Source organism: Rhea americana, unplaced genomic scaffold, assembly GCF_003343005.1.
Source record: "Rhea americana isolate MKP2758 unplaced genomic scaffold, rheAme1 scaffold_2, whole genome shotgun sequence".
Taxonomy (NCBI): Eukaryota; Metazoa; Chordata; class Aves; order Rheiformes; family Rheidae; genus Rhea; species Rhea americana.
Window position 1 is genome coordinate 15,218,290 of NW_028186149.1, and position 12,259 is coordinate 15,230,548.

At 38.5% G+C, this 12,259-nt stretch overlaps 1 protein-coding gene across 1 annotated transcript in view; it reads right to left on the minus strand.

Moving 5' to 3' along the window:
- Nucleotides 1-230: 230 nt before the first annotated feature.
- The window catches only part of ABCA4 (ATP binding cassette subfamily A member 4), a 73,359-nt gene continuing 61,330 nt past the window's right edge, over nucleotides 231-12,259 (minus strand). The window contains exons 37-49 of the mRNA XM_085303725.1: nucleotides 11,804-11,919; nucleotides 9,941-10,088; nucleotides 8,395-8,518; nucleotides 7,491-7,620; nucleotides 6,453-6,573; nucleotides 5,539-5,601; nucleotides 5,321-5,427; nucleotides 4,302-4,443; nucleotides 3,594-3,728; nucleotides 2,200-2,303; nucleotides 2,017-2,109; nucleotides 1,362-1,611; nucleotides 231-418 (exon numbers count right to left, since the gene is read on the minus strand). Coding sequence (XP_085159851.1) covers nucleotides 296-418; nucleotides 1,362-1,611; nucleotides 2,017-2,109; nucleotides 2,200-2,303; nucleotides 3,594-3,728; nucleotides 4,302-4,443; nucleotides 5,321-5,427; nucleotides 5,539-5,601; nucleotides 6,453-6,573; nucleotides 7,491-7,620; nucleotides 8,395-8,518; nucleotides 9,941-10,088; nucleotides 11,804-11,919 — 1,656 coding nt within the window. The 3' untranslated portion in view covers nucleotides 231-295. The remainder of the gene's footprint in view (nucleotides 419-1,361; nucleotides 1,612-2,016; nucleotides 2,110-2,199; nucleotides 2,304-3,593; nucleotides 3,729-4,301; nucleotides 4,444-5,320; nucleotides 5,428-5,538; nucleotides 5,602-6,452; nucleotides 6,574-7,490; nucleotides 7,621-8,394; nucleotides 8,519-9,940; nucleotides 10,089-11,803; nucleotides 11,920-12,259) is intronic.

Genomic DNA, 12,259 nt, shown 5'->3' on the forward strand with positions numbered 1-12,259 from the left:
AATWAGAAGGAATAAGACCTCTCCTCTTGTATCCTATGATGAACCTTGTGTTAGAGGAGGATTTTGTTCTAGAGCAAGCACCTACCTTTCCTTTGACACTTTCTGCATGTATTGCACATAGTTCTCTTGTAGAGCAGTGGAAGTTTGCTATTGCTAAGGAGTTGTGAGCACAGTGCTCAGAAAGGTATAAAAAACATAATACTGAGCATGAGAACCTTTATTTTACCCTTGTACTGCTCTGGTATGGCACGTCCTTGCACTGTGCACTCTTGATGCTAGTGGCTGTAGGAATAGTTTATACAACTGCCTGTTGAGGCAAAGCAGGAGACACCTTTGCTTCTCGGCTGGCTCCAGCTGCACGGGGATGCAAAGGAATTTCCTCATCCTCCATCTGCTGTTTAGCGAAGTTCACAAAAACCTATGTGAGGACAGCAGACAAATACCATCATCTCATTGACTGAGTTGAGTTGATTGAATGGCTCTGTAAGTTTGCAACCTCTTGGCCTCTCTGCAGGCAAGAGGCAGAAAGGGGTGTCCGGAGGCATCTACTGGAGCAGAACCCTGAGCATCAGTAGAGATCGTTAGTTTCTTTATTTTGATAAAATTTGTTGCAACTTTTTTCCCTCCTTTGGATGCATTTGCTTACAACTCAGATTTTTTTCAGCAGGAGATGGGTTCAGCAAAGCTTGCATGGCCTGAGCAACATGAGCGAGTTTGGTTGTCATAGGGAGAGGAGACAGTGTCTTTACTAGGAAGCTGTAAGGCAGTCTGGATGTTTCTCTCACTAGCATCCCCACAGAAGACAGCTTTGTATATGYAGGCCCTGAACTACTCTGAAAAGCAGGCAGATGGGACTAACGCCCTCTAGGAACTATGTGCTGCCCACAGCCCCGGTGGACTTTCCAGGTTTTTTTGTATCTAACTGTTCCTGTATAAAAATGCATGACAGAGATGTATAAACATTTGATTGGGTACTACAGTACCTCCGACACAACACTGTCAAAAACCCTTATTTAAAATAAATGGAAAGAATCACTAGGTTATTCCCAGCTCATTCTGAATAGCTGACCTTGCTCAGACTGCTGCTCCTAATGGAATGGGTTGAGTGAACTCTGGAAACTGGGAAATGCTGTCTCAACAGATTTGAGATGGCACGTATTTTACTCAGAGAATTGGTTACAGATTTCATATCTGATCCCTCCTCCTTGATGAGGGGTCTGGGAGTTTTGCCTGAGTAATAGGTGGAAGAAAAATCCTCTACACTGAACAGTATGGTCCTTCAGGTATTTGGATACATCCCCATTGCATTGCCCAGTTCCTGACTGACAGGCTCTCTCAGGGATGCTTTAATTTTTACTCACCTGATCTAAAGTTGTTTGAGAGATAGAGTATTCTTCAATATGCAAGTTTTCCTTATTGGAGATTATTAACCGAAAGATCTTAGCCAGAGAGGAGGAGCAAATCTGATACTGCAGCATGTTGTAGTGTTTCTCTCTCTGTAAACTCCCTGGGAAGTTTATGTGTATGAACTGCTCAGCAGGACTCAGATCTGGAGGCATCCCACACTTTGGAGCTTTGATTTTCAGAGTGACAATGTAGCCATCTCCAAACCTGGGAAGCAAATATGGGTTTGGGATTTAGGTGAAGACCTAAAGGTCCTTAGGATCCTAAAGGACCTTAGGTCTGTTATTCAGGGAAGGATATTAATTTTCAGCAGCTATGATAACATTGACAATATCTGAAAGACAGTGCCAAAGGTTAAGCTCTGTAGGAATTTAATCAGTCTGTACTTGTCCAGCAGAAGCAATCTGTAGCATAAAAGAGTGGAAATGAGGTCTGCTCAAGTTGTCCAGTATATCACAGAGCTGCCTGTACAAATGAGCCTGTTTAAATGACAGTTCTTGGGTTAGTCCTTCAAACAGGATGGCTATATTAAGAAGGGTATATGTCATGTGTGCTGAGTGTCTCCATAAACCTCTACCATTCAGGAATAATAATAATAAAAAAAATGCTTACTTGTATTTGAGCTGCTGAATTGTGCCCAGGCATTTGAAGGTTCCTTTTACCATGATGGCTAAACGAGTACAGAGAGCTTCACATTCTTCCATACTTTCAAAATAGAGAACAGATATTTGAGATAAAATTTAACTTCAGCTGCTGTGAGATTCAGTAAATTGCCTGACTTCCAACTCTTTTTACCTGTGCGAGGTTAGAACMACAGCTCGTCCATCTCTGAGCACGCTGACAATCGAGTCCCATAGGAGGCGCCGAGACTGAGGGTCCATTCCAGTAGTTGGTTCATCCTGGAAGGAAAATGTTAAGACAGCCTTGGTCAAAGAAGCAGATAAGGAAAAGCAAATCCATTTTGAATTGATTCTTTGTGTATTTTGGCCTCAGTGTATAACTGCTTCCCTACTGAAATCTCTGCCTTGAGAAAGCACATGTGCCTTGGAAAAGGATGGTTATTAATAAACTTCTGGCCACAAAGCAGTCTTTAACAGTAAGGAAACAAATTCAAAAAATCATAGGTAAGAATAGAATTCTGTCTGTAAGACAGCTACAGGGAAGAGAATGTAGTGACCATTATGACAGATGTAGTCCACAGTGTCTGGAGTCTTAGCTACCAAAATTTTAAGCATTTGCAATACCTCATTACCAAAGCATCTAGGATCCAAATCAAGCCAAAACCAAAAGAAACAGAGAGTAGCAGTTACATCAAATTTTATCAAATCTGGCTTTAAAAATAACCTTACTTCTTTCATACATAAACACATAGGACACATTTCTCCACCCAAGAAGCTAGTGAAGTCAGTAGCTGAGGATCTGGTCCTGTATAAATCAGTCAATTCAGTCAGTAGCTTAAAAAATAATTCTGGGAGAAAACATTTGTCATTCAATATTTGCTGCTGAAAAACAATGAGAAAACATTTAATCTGTCTGTTTACTATGTACAGAATACATGTAAAGGCAAATGAAATTGCACAAGTAACCATTGCATCAGAAAGTTATTAAAAAGTTCTTTTTTATCCTAAAAAATAAAGTGCTACAGTACAATCTAAAAGGTAATTTTTGAAGTAATTGCATTTAGAATTACCATTGAACTATGCAAATATCTAGTTTTACTCAACAAGAACTACATTTCAGTATTTCTATATTTAGTCTAAATTTCTATAGTTCATTACAGAGATATTAAAGGTTGCAAAAGGGCAGTTATCCTTCTCTCAGATGTTTTTTCTGCTGGATAAATCAGCAAGGTATATATATCATAAAATCATCTCTTACATGAGTGATTATAATTTGACAAGAAAAGGTAGACTGAAACCAGCTCAGATTTGTCTAGATTATAGATTTTATTTCAAGTCATTCTTTGTTGAAGATCTTTCTTTCATAATCACTTAGGGCACATTCAAAACATAACTATGTCTACCAGTCTCCAAAATTAAAGAACTCAAAATTACATTGAAGTGGACGTGAGTTAAGGGCAGAAAGCAGCTTGCAAGGACTGTCATTAAACATGCTTGTACTTCTTACAGGATACCTTTGAATGAGGTGTCGCACTGCACTATCACAAAGCTACATTGCTATGCACTTACTAGCAGGACTAGTGGTGGGCTGCCTATCAGTGCAATGGCAGTGGAGAGCTTGCGCTTGTTGCCACCACTGTAGGTACCAGCCAGCTGGTCCGCGTACATAGGAAGTCCCAGCTTCTGGATGCCCCACTCAGCAACCTATGAGAGAGACAGTCTTTTTCACATAACAGTTAATGATTAGCAAACTGGATTGCTGACACAGCCTTCTTCCATCAGAGACATGGCAAACCTGRGTTTTAGCACATTCATTTTAGAATTGCAGCAGGAAGGAGTCCAAAAATCTTGTGATGATGAGAGRAATTCTAATTTCTTGACATAAAGCCATAACCCAGCCCCAGATGTAGATTTCCTAACTCTGCAAGAATGTAAGCTGTTGTCTTCTAGAATCTTCCTCACATTTTCTTTCTCATATGTTAGCAACTTTAAAGATGAGAACAAAACAGCAACCAGCACGGTTGTGTCATAGCAGCTGCATTTTTAGCCTTCCACAGTTAGTTCCAGTTTGCAGGTATCACTCATGCCTAAGAACCTGGATTCGACAGTACAATCTTGTATTTATCCATCCGAAATGATAGAAACCACTCCYAGGACTTCAAAATAGAAAAGGCAAGCCTGCTTTGGAAATTCTGGCCCTAGATATGAAATGAACCCAGTCAATCACCACAAATACTCAGTATAATTATGAAGAAGTCAAAAGCAAGACTGCTTTACCCTCTGGATTTCCTCTGCTGGAACCCCCCTCAAGCGTGCATATAAGTAGAGATGTTCCCGTCCTGTGAGCAGGTCATCAATGGCATCAAACTGAGGGCAGTATCCCATGTTTTGATGGACATTAGAGATGTCGGTCAATATACTGGAGAATCAAAGAAAAGAATCTCATATCTGTATAGCTTTAAGACAGAGATAGACAGTTCTTTTCTTTTCTGAGGCAACAGCTCTTGTAATATGAAAATGAATTCTCCCTTATACAGGTGCCTACTAAAACATCTACCTACATAGTATAACAAACAATATACTCTCATTCAAGTCAGCTGAGTCTTGGTAATAGTGGAAACCTGTTTTCCCTCACCCATATTCCTGTTTAAGTATAGGCCATCTTGAAGAGTTCTTGAAAATCTACTCAGCAGAAATTATTCTTTGTAAATGGTGCTTGTTTCTAGATGAAACAAATCAAGCAATTTCATTGCAGAGTGTGGTCACTGGGAGCAGAGAGACAAGACACAAGGCTAACATTGTCTGCTGGTAGTAGCAGTGAAAGAAGAGAGAAGTACAAATAAACAGTTATTGTTCAAATCACAGCAACAGAGTCATGCCCAACCACACCTAAGAAACCAAGACATAAAACCTGAAAATAAACCAACATAAACAAATACCATATCACAATGTATTCACTTATGCACCATATAAACAAAGTGGCTAGAAACAGAGATAAGTCTTGAAGCTCAGATCAAGTACTCTTCAGGATGGATATCTTAGGTTTGGGAGCTCTGGGCTATCTCCTCATACAGTTACAGGATCAGATTTCATTGGCTTGTCCCACCTTTAGCATTACTATAACTTACTCACAAATTTTTCCATACAAACAATGTTAAAATTGTGAAGCATCAGTGTGCGTTAGCTGTAGTAACTCTCAGTGACATAAAACTGGAAAGGAAATGCTGAGAGTCATCGAGAGTATAATCTGGGCACTCCTGCCTGGTAAATGGATTGTAAATTTTTTAGGCACTTACCTGTTGCCAGCCACTATAGCATCTCCAGCTGTCACATCAGTATCTCCAGTGAGCATTTTGAATGTTGTTGTTTTGCCAGCGCCATTCACTCCCAGAAGACCAAAGCACTAAGTTATAAAATTTATCACATTCTTCAGTATTTCCAACTTGCAAATCAACAGGTCTATGAAATCTTATTTGATCCATGGAACATATTTTAGTGCCACTGAACAACCTACCTCTCCAGGACGGATGCCAACACAGAGTCTGTCCACTGCTGGCTTGCTCCTACTTGCATAAATCTAAAACGACRGAAAAAATGAAAAATCCTACTTCAAGACATCTGCAGCAGAGAAAATCCTCTGAATTTTTTAGTTTAATGCGATTGGGATGAGGCAAATTCAAAACCAAGGCAAGAATAAAAGACAGCTAAATAAAAATTTTAAAAGAAAGAGTAAGCATTCCACAGAGCAAAACATTTACCTACAATATATACATTTGTAATGATCCCTAAAAATGCTAAGTTTTCTTTGTCCATCCTTTTACTTCATATCTTTAACACTAGGAGACAGACCTTACATTTCACTATGACAAAGTATTTCTGGTATATCAGAGTGGAACAATACAGCAAGTTGGACTAAAGAATGATATTCCAGTTCTCTGTTCATGAGATTCCAGCAATGTGTGCAATCTTTGGATTTCTGTAGCTCAAGCTYGCATGCATTCTTAAAGCATCAATTAGATCCTTTCAGTTTCTGGAAAGATTAACTAGCAATAACTATAGTCCTCAGTGGGAAGGCAACTGAATGGTTAGCTTGAGATTAAACTAATCTATGGAAAAAACGCATTGCAGAAAAAACATCAGTAGTAGAAATAGACACTCAATATATAACAGGTTGGATGGTGTGAGATAAAAAAAAAAAAAAAAAAAAAAAGGAAAGGCAATGAGCAAGGAGAGTTGCACTGTCCCTGCTGGGCTTTCTTCTACTTTGATTTTTAATCAATGGAAATGGCCAAACCCTGACTTTCAAAAATATTTATTATTTTCCAAGGTGCAAGGATGATTTTGAAAAAATACAATATGCATCTGCATCCACAGCTCAAGTGTACTCTAAAGGAAGCAAGTTATTATTTCGTCTTTCTCAAATAGTACCTTAGTCAGTTCTTGCAATTGTAGGATATCTGTTTTGTTCTCTCCATTCATAATTCTTTTTCTTTCTTCTGCAACATCCTCATCTTCATCAACAATAGGTGAATTGATAGTTTCAGCAAGCCTGGGAAAAACAAGAGATTGCTTGAAGAAACAATGATTTGCCCTGGGTGCAATTACATATGAAACAATGGATACTCAACTCCTACAAAGGTGACTGGTGGAACCAGCGGGATTGAAACTTCGCAATGTGACATTGGCTTGAGCACTTCTGCATTTGAGAGAATCTCTGACTTTTGAAAGTTCAACTGTAAGTACTAAAAAGGGAGGGAATTGCTGTTCAAGTGAGCGTGCCTCTTCAGTCACTGTTACGACATAAGGTGCTGCTCAGCCACAGCTTTGGCTAATGGCAGCTCTTCAGTAACTCGTGAATTGATACCCTTCTACAAATCTTTTGAGAAGAGTTCCCTATAAGACAATATTTTCAGAAWAGTATCAATTAATACCCTTGTTGGCAATCTCCAGCAGGATAGAATGATCCACTCACCCCTGGAAGGCAGTTCCTTTCATTAAGACGGGCACATTTGTAAAGCAAAGAGTGGATGCTTGCATGGTGCTGAGGCTGCAACTCCTGTGCCAAGAACTTCAGTCTTAAGATGTCAGGATAGTATCTCATGCCAGCACTTAGGATACTCTAAACTTTCCAAGTGATTTGGTAATCTCACTATTACAATTTCTTGATCCAGAAAGTTTACATTAAAGTTTTAATTCAAGAAAACTGATTTATTTAATAAGTTATGCAAACATAAGCTTAAACATTGTTAAAACAATGAAGATAGAGACTTAAGCATATGTTTAAATGTTTTCTTGAACCAGGATATCAATGAATTAAAATGAAATCAGATAAGTAAACAGGATGAAGCTATTAAAGCCACAAATACAGAGAAAGAGAAAGAAAAGAGAAAGTAAGAGGGACAGACAGAATATCAAAGAGACTCCTCCTGCTAATAAAGAAACATTAATACAAGCTTTTAGACATACCATCCTGTGGAGAACAAACGGTGCTGCATAAGCAGATTCAGAATGAAGTATGCAATCCCTTGAACAGCCATGGCAGCCAGGTTCTTTCCCACAAAGTCCCATTGAAATGGATTGGAGACATACTCCTCGCCTTTGAAGAGAGAGCACCGGGAAGAAAGGTGAAATACTGCCGAAACAAAACACTGCTCCTCAGAACAAAAGATAAAAGCATAATAGTTTAGGATGAAAAATCTGTACTTTATTTGATCGTGTACTTTCATTTGATCAGGTATTTTCTGCCATTTTCCAGTAAAGATTCTTAAGAAAATATAACACAGGCTCAGCTTAGCTCCATGGGTGTTGCTGCAGGGGAACAAAAATGAGTACTTGCTCTCTTAATAAGTAATTATYTGTACATCATATCAAGAAATTTGCATGGATTATGTGGAAGACATACTTCTGAATAAAAAAAGTTTTTTTTTTTTAATCACTACTCTTTAATAAGAAGTTGTCTGATACCAGACAGACACATCCACAATCCAAGAGGATGCCTTTAAACATTAAGATAAGGGCTGTCAAAGTATTCAAATGAAATGAAAAGAAATGAAGAAATACATCCCAGCTGTGATGATTTAAGGACTTTAGGACAAGTTATGAACACAGACCAGAGTCTAGCATTGAACAAATTTCTTTTCCAGTACAGAATATCGGTCAGGTCCTGGAGCTCTGGCAGTTGGAYCAGAAGCTGCAACTCTTTCTAAGGAGTTGAATTTTTATTCTCACTCTTCCCCACCCACCTGATGATGTGAAAAGTGGGAATTTCAGAAATGGCCAGTTATCTTCCAAAATTATATTTCCAAACATCTCATCCAGTGCCAGGACTTATAACACTGATATCCTTTGTTGCTTATTGACTCTTACTTACCAAATCTGGCATATACTTCACTCACAGCTTGATTYATGGCCAAGTCAATGAGTCCACGGCCCAGGCAAAAATGTGGGAAGACAATCAGCACATTTTTCAGTGTTTTATTAAATTTCAGCAAGGACTATAAGAAACAGAAATATCATCATAAAGCAGTTGAAACTAGACATCTTTAAAAAAACAGCAAGATGAATGAAAAGTTCTCTGTCATGTTGAAGAAACTGGACAACAAAACAACAAAATCACAACAAAAAAACACAGAGTGGTTATCAAGCTACACCCAAAGCATCTGCAACCTAGAACTCTGTGTAGGAGAATGCTGGCATACATTGCACCAAGCCAAGTGCTCATTAAAAATTGTCAAGAGAGAAATCATCATAGTAAAATATTTCTCTATGTAGCAGAGGCAACATGTAATTCTATTGTCACCTATTGTAAAGTGAAAAAAAAAARACTAGTACTTACCTATTGTAATACTTTTATTTATGGCTGGAATAGTTCCATAATCAGGACTAGTGTAATCTTAAAAAGTACCAGTTGCGGGGTATAAGTACACAGTAGACCTTGGTGCAGCAAGATAGCCAAAACAGCATAAGCACCAGTAGCAGTCTAGCTGCACTACCACTGAATCCAGAGAAGGGCAACATTYCTTCTGGAAGCATGGTGTATGCAATGGACATATTCTCAAAGAAGCCCTGCAGACTGACTGGCACTAGACTGAATCCTATTTTATCAAGGGGCATGGTTGAGAAAGCAGAAACACCAGGGACAGAAAGTATTGTAAAGTTGGCCCTTGAAACCGTAACTCTAACTGAGCCAAGATCCACTTCTCCAGCCCATGAAACAACAATGCTTGATCAYTAGAGTGTCTGAAAATGCACTGTCTGTAATGATAACTAGTTATATTGGAGCCAGATGTAAAAACGGTGTCATAGCCTCAGTGGCCAGAGAATCAGTGGCTGTAGAGGCAGTAGTAGTATATACAAACCATCTGATTTATAAACTGGTCTCCTAGCTTTTCTAAGAGTTAATTTTGGCACCACTCTATTCTGTCTATTCGTATGCTTTCTGTCACCAATCTGGTAGTATTAAATCATTTCTGGGCAACTCTCAAAATGCTACTGTAAACAGAACATCTCCTCTGGCTCAATGTCTAGTAGGCACAAGTGCCTTTTCTTGGTGTGATGATCATACTTTTCAATCTTATCCCTCTTCCTGTACAACTCAGACTGTGGAAGCAAGCATGAAGTGCCCCCATCAACTCAGTTGTGAAAGGAGATGAAAGTTTGCTTGCAGAGATGAAAATCTTTGTGTAATTCCCTGTGTGTTTGGATGGTAGCCCAAGATATCAAATTCTCTGAGATTCACTACTACTCTGGGTTATTCTGCCCACCTGTCTTTGCAGTCACTCAGCAAGTTCCCCATCCACTTATTTACTGCCAGAAAAATGGTGAGCTAGAGAAAGGCAGTTATCTCTTGAGATGATGATACTTGGACACTCTTTGCTAATCTCTTTAAAACAAKGTTTCACAAAAACATCACTTACCGGGTTATTTTCAAACAACTCCAGGATGAATGTAATAGCACTGCTGTTGATCCCCACAAAGAGATTAATACAAGACAATGCAACATAAGCAGTGCTAGGGACACTGAAGAAAGAAGCAGCAGGGTACATCATGGGAATTACTGCCCACCTGCATGCAAAAGATAGAAATACTATGATAAAAGCTTCCAGCATTCGTGCTAGTTTGCCTACCGAAAACACAAACGTGAGTTTTCTTCTTCTCATCTCAAGTGCAATGAAAKGCCATAATAATGGCATAATCAGAGATTCACAGGAATATTTTTCCCTGGTTACTGGATAAGTTTTTTCTTCTTAGTCTTGTTTACTGTTCAAGTATAGGATAATGGAAACTGATGAAATTGAGAAAAGGCTAGCAAGGTAATTATTATCCCAGATATGCTTGTATATCCCACTGGACTCTACATCTGGAAGGAGAAACAAGTAAAGGTCAGATAAAGCCAATATGATGTACTGCTTTGCCAGATAATGCTCAGCCTTTGGAACTGCCCAAAGAAATCAGAAACTCTATATGTTTTGATATTCTCTCATAGCTTCTCTACCATTGTGTTTCACTCTTGATTTGAAGCTTCATGTGCCATGATTTTTTGGACATTGTAAATGCATATTGAGCAGCAGAAGAGGAATATTCCTCTGGAATAAACTTAAAATGCCTAGCCACAATCAGTCTGACTAAGAAGAATTCAATAACAACAGCCTGCATTGCTTCATGGCATAATAAAAGTGTTGTTACAAAGAATCATCTTAAATTTTCCATTTGCATTCTAGAGCTGGAAGCAAGGGCTAATATATGATTCTATGAATCTCTCTTGCTTTCTACTTTTTATTTTGAATAGCTAATTGCAAAATCATTATTGAAATGACTGCCATGTGATTATGACTTTTTTTGTAAAAAAATCTTAATAGATGCTTTAAAATAAGAGAAGACATTTTAAGTGTCCATCCACATGCACCGGAATAACTCTATTTTTAAATAATATACATGGCCTTCACCACAGACAATATTTTAAAAGACTTAAATACTTAAAATACTTTAAAAAGATGTAATGAAATAGTGGACATTCTGATATCATTTCTTATCATGAAGCATTTTACAGACATTAAATGCTAATTTGCATTTCCTCAAGATTTTCATTCAAAGAACAGGAAAACTACTAAAAATGAAAGGTAGTCTGTCAGGAAAAGATCTGTGCCCTCTTAGACATAATTAGTGATAAATAAAGGAGGATGTGAGAAGCTTCATTTATTTTTCAACTCAAGAAACAAATCGGGTGATCTGTTTTCCCCAGATTACTCTAGCTGCAGAGTCAGCAGGAGTATGATTTCATAGGTAAAAAAAATACAATCACTAATATTAAATAAGAGACAAAGTGAATTTCAGTCAGCCCTATAAAATGCTACTTTGTCAACACAAATGCCCATTTAAAGAAAAAATACATTTGTTGCGGACTCAGCCACACTTTACTCCTTGGGTTTAAAGGCGAAAAGAACTTAAAGGTATTGGCTATCAGAGAGGCAAATAAACAACCATTCCAATTCTACACAATGTACACATCAGAAAGCAGAAAAAAAAGAAGCATTATATTTTCCTGTAAAGATTACATTTAATGCTGAAAACTTAAGTGAGGTAGGGACAAAAATCCCCGTATAGCATGTGGCCACAAAGAGTATCCCGAAACAGTGGCAGAACCCCTTTCCAACCTGTACTGTACCCACACAGTTTTACTCTTTAAAGCTGAATTTCACTGACTACCAAGCTCAACCACAGGAAATCTTTCCAGTGTGAAGTATAGGGCCCCATATGCAGGAACAACCTTGAAGACTCACCCATACAGAAGCAGCAAAGCAACAAGCACAGGGAGATTAGTCGGAGAAGTGTATGCTTTCTTGTTGAATCCAGCGAATATACCCACAACCATTCCAGCACTCATTGCATAATTCACCTGGCACATCATAGGGGAAAGATCAGTGTATGAGACCTGAGAAGGTCTGGAAACCTATCCAGACCCTACATGTTATTCCAAAAAGATTTTCAATTTGATGAAGCACTGGCATTTATGAGCTAGACTACTGGCTCTCAGTTTTTCGATCAGCAGGCTTAAGGCAGCACTCAACAGTTTTCTGACACAYCTTTTATCAGATTATTCATCAAAAATACAACACATTGTTGTTCCTTAAATTATGGTTTGGGGACGAGTTGTTTCATGGTCCTGCTAGCAGACCACACTGCCAGCAGACTCTTTCTATCCACAGAAGGAGGCAGTGGGTATGCAGGGAAAGCGT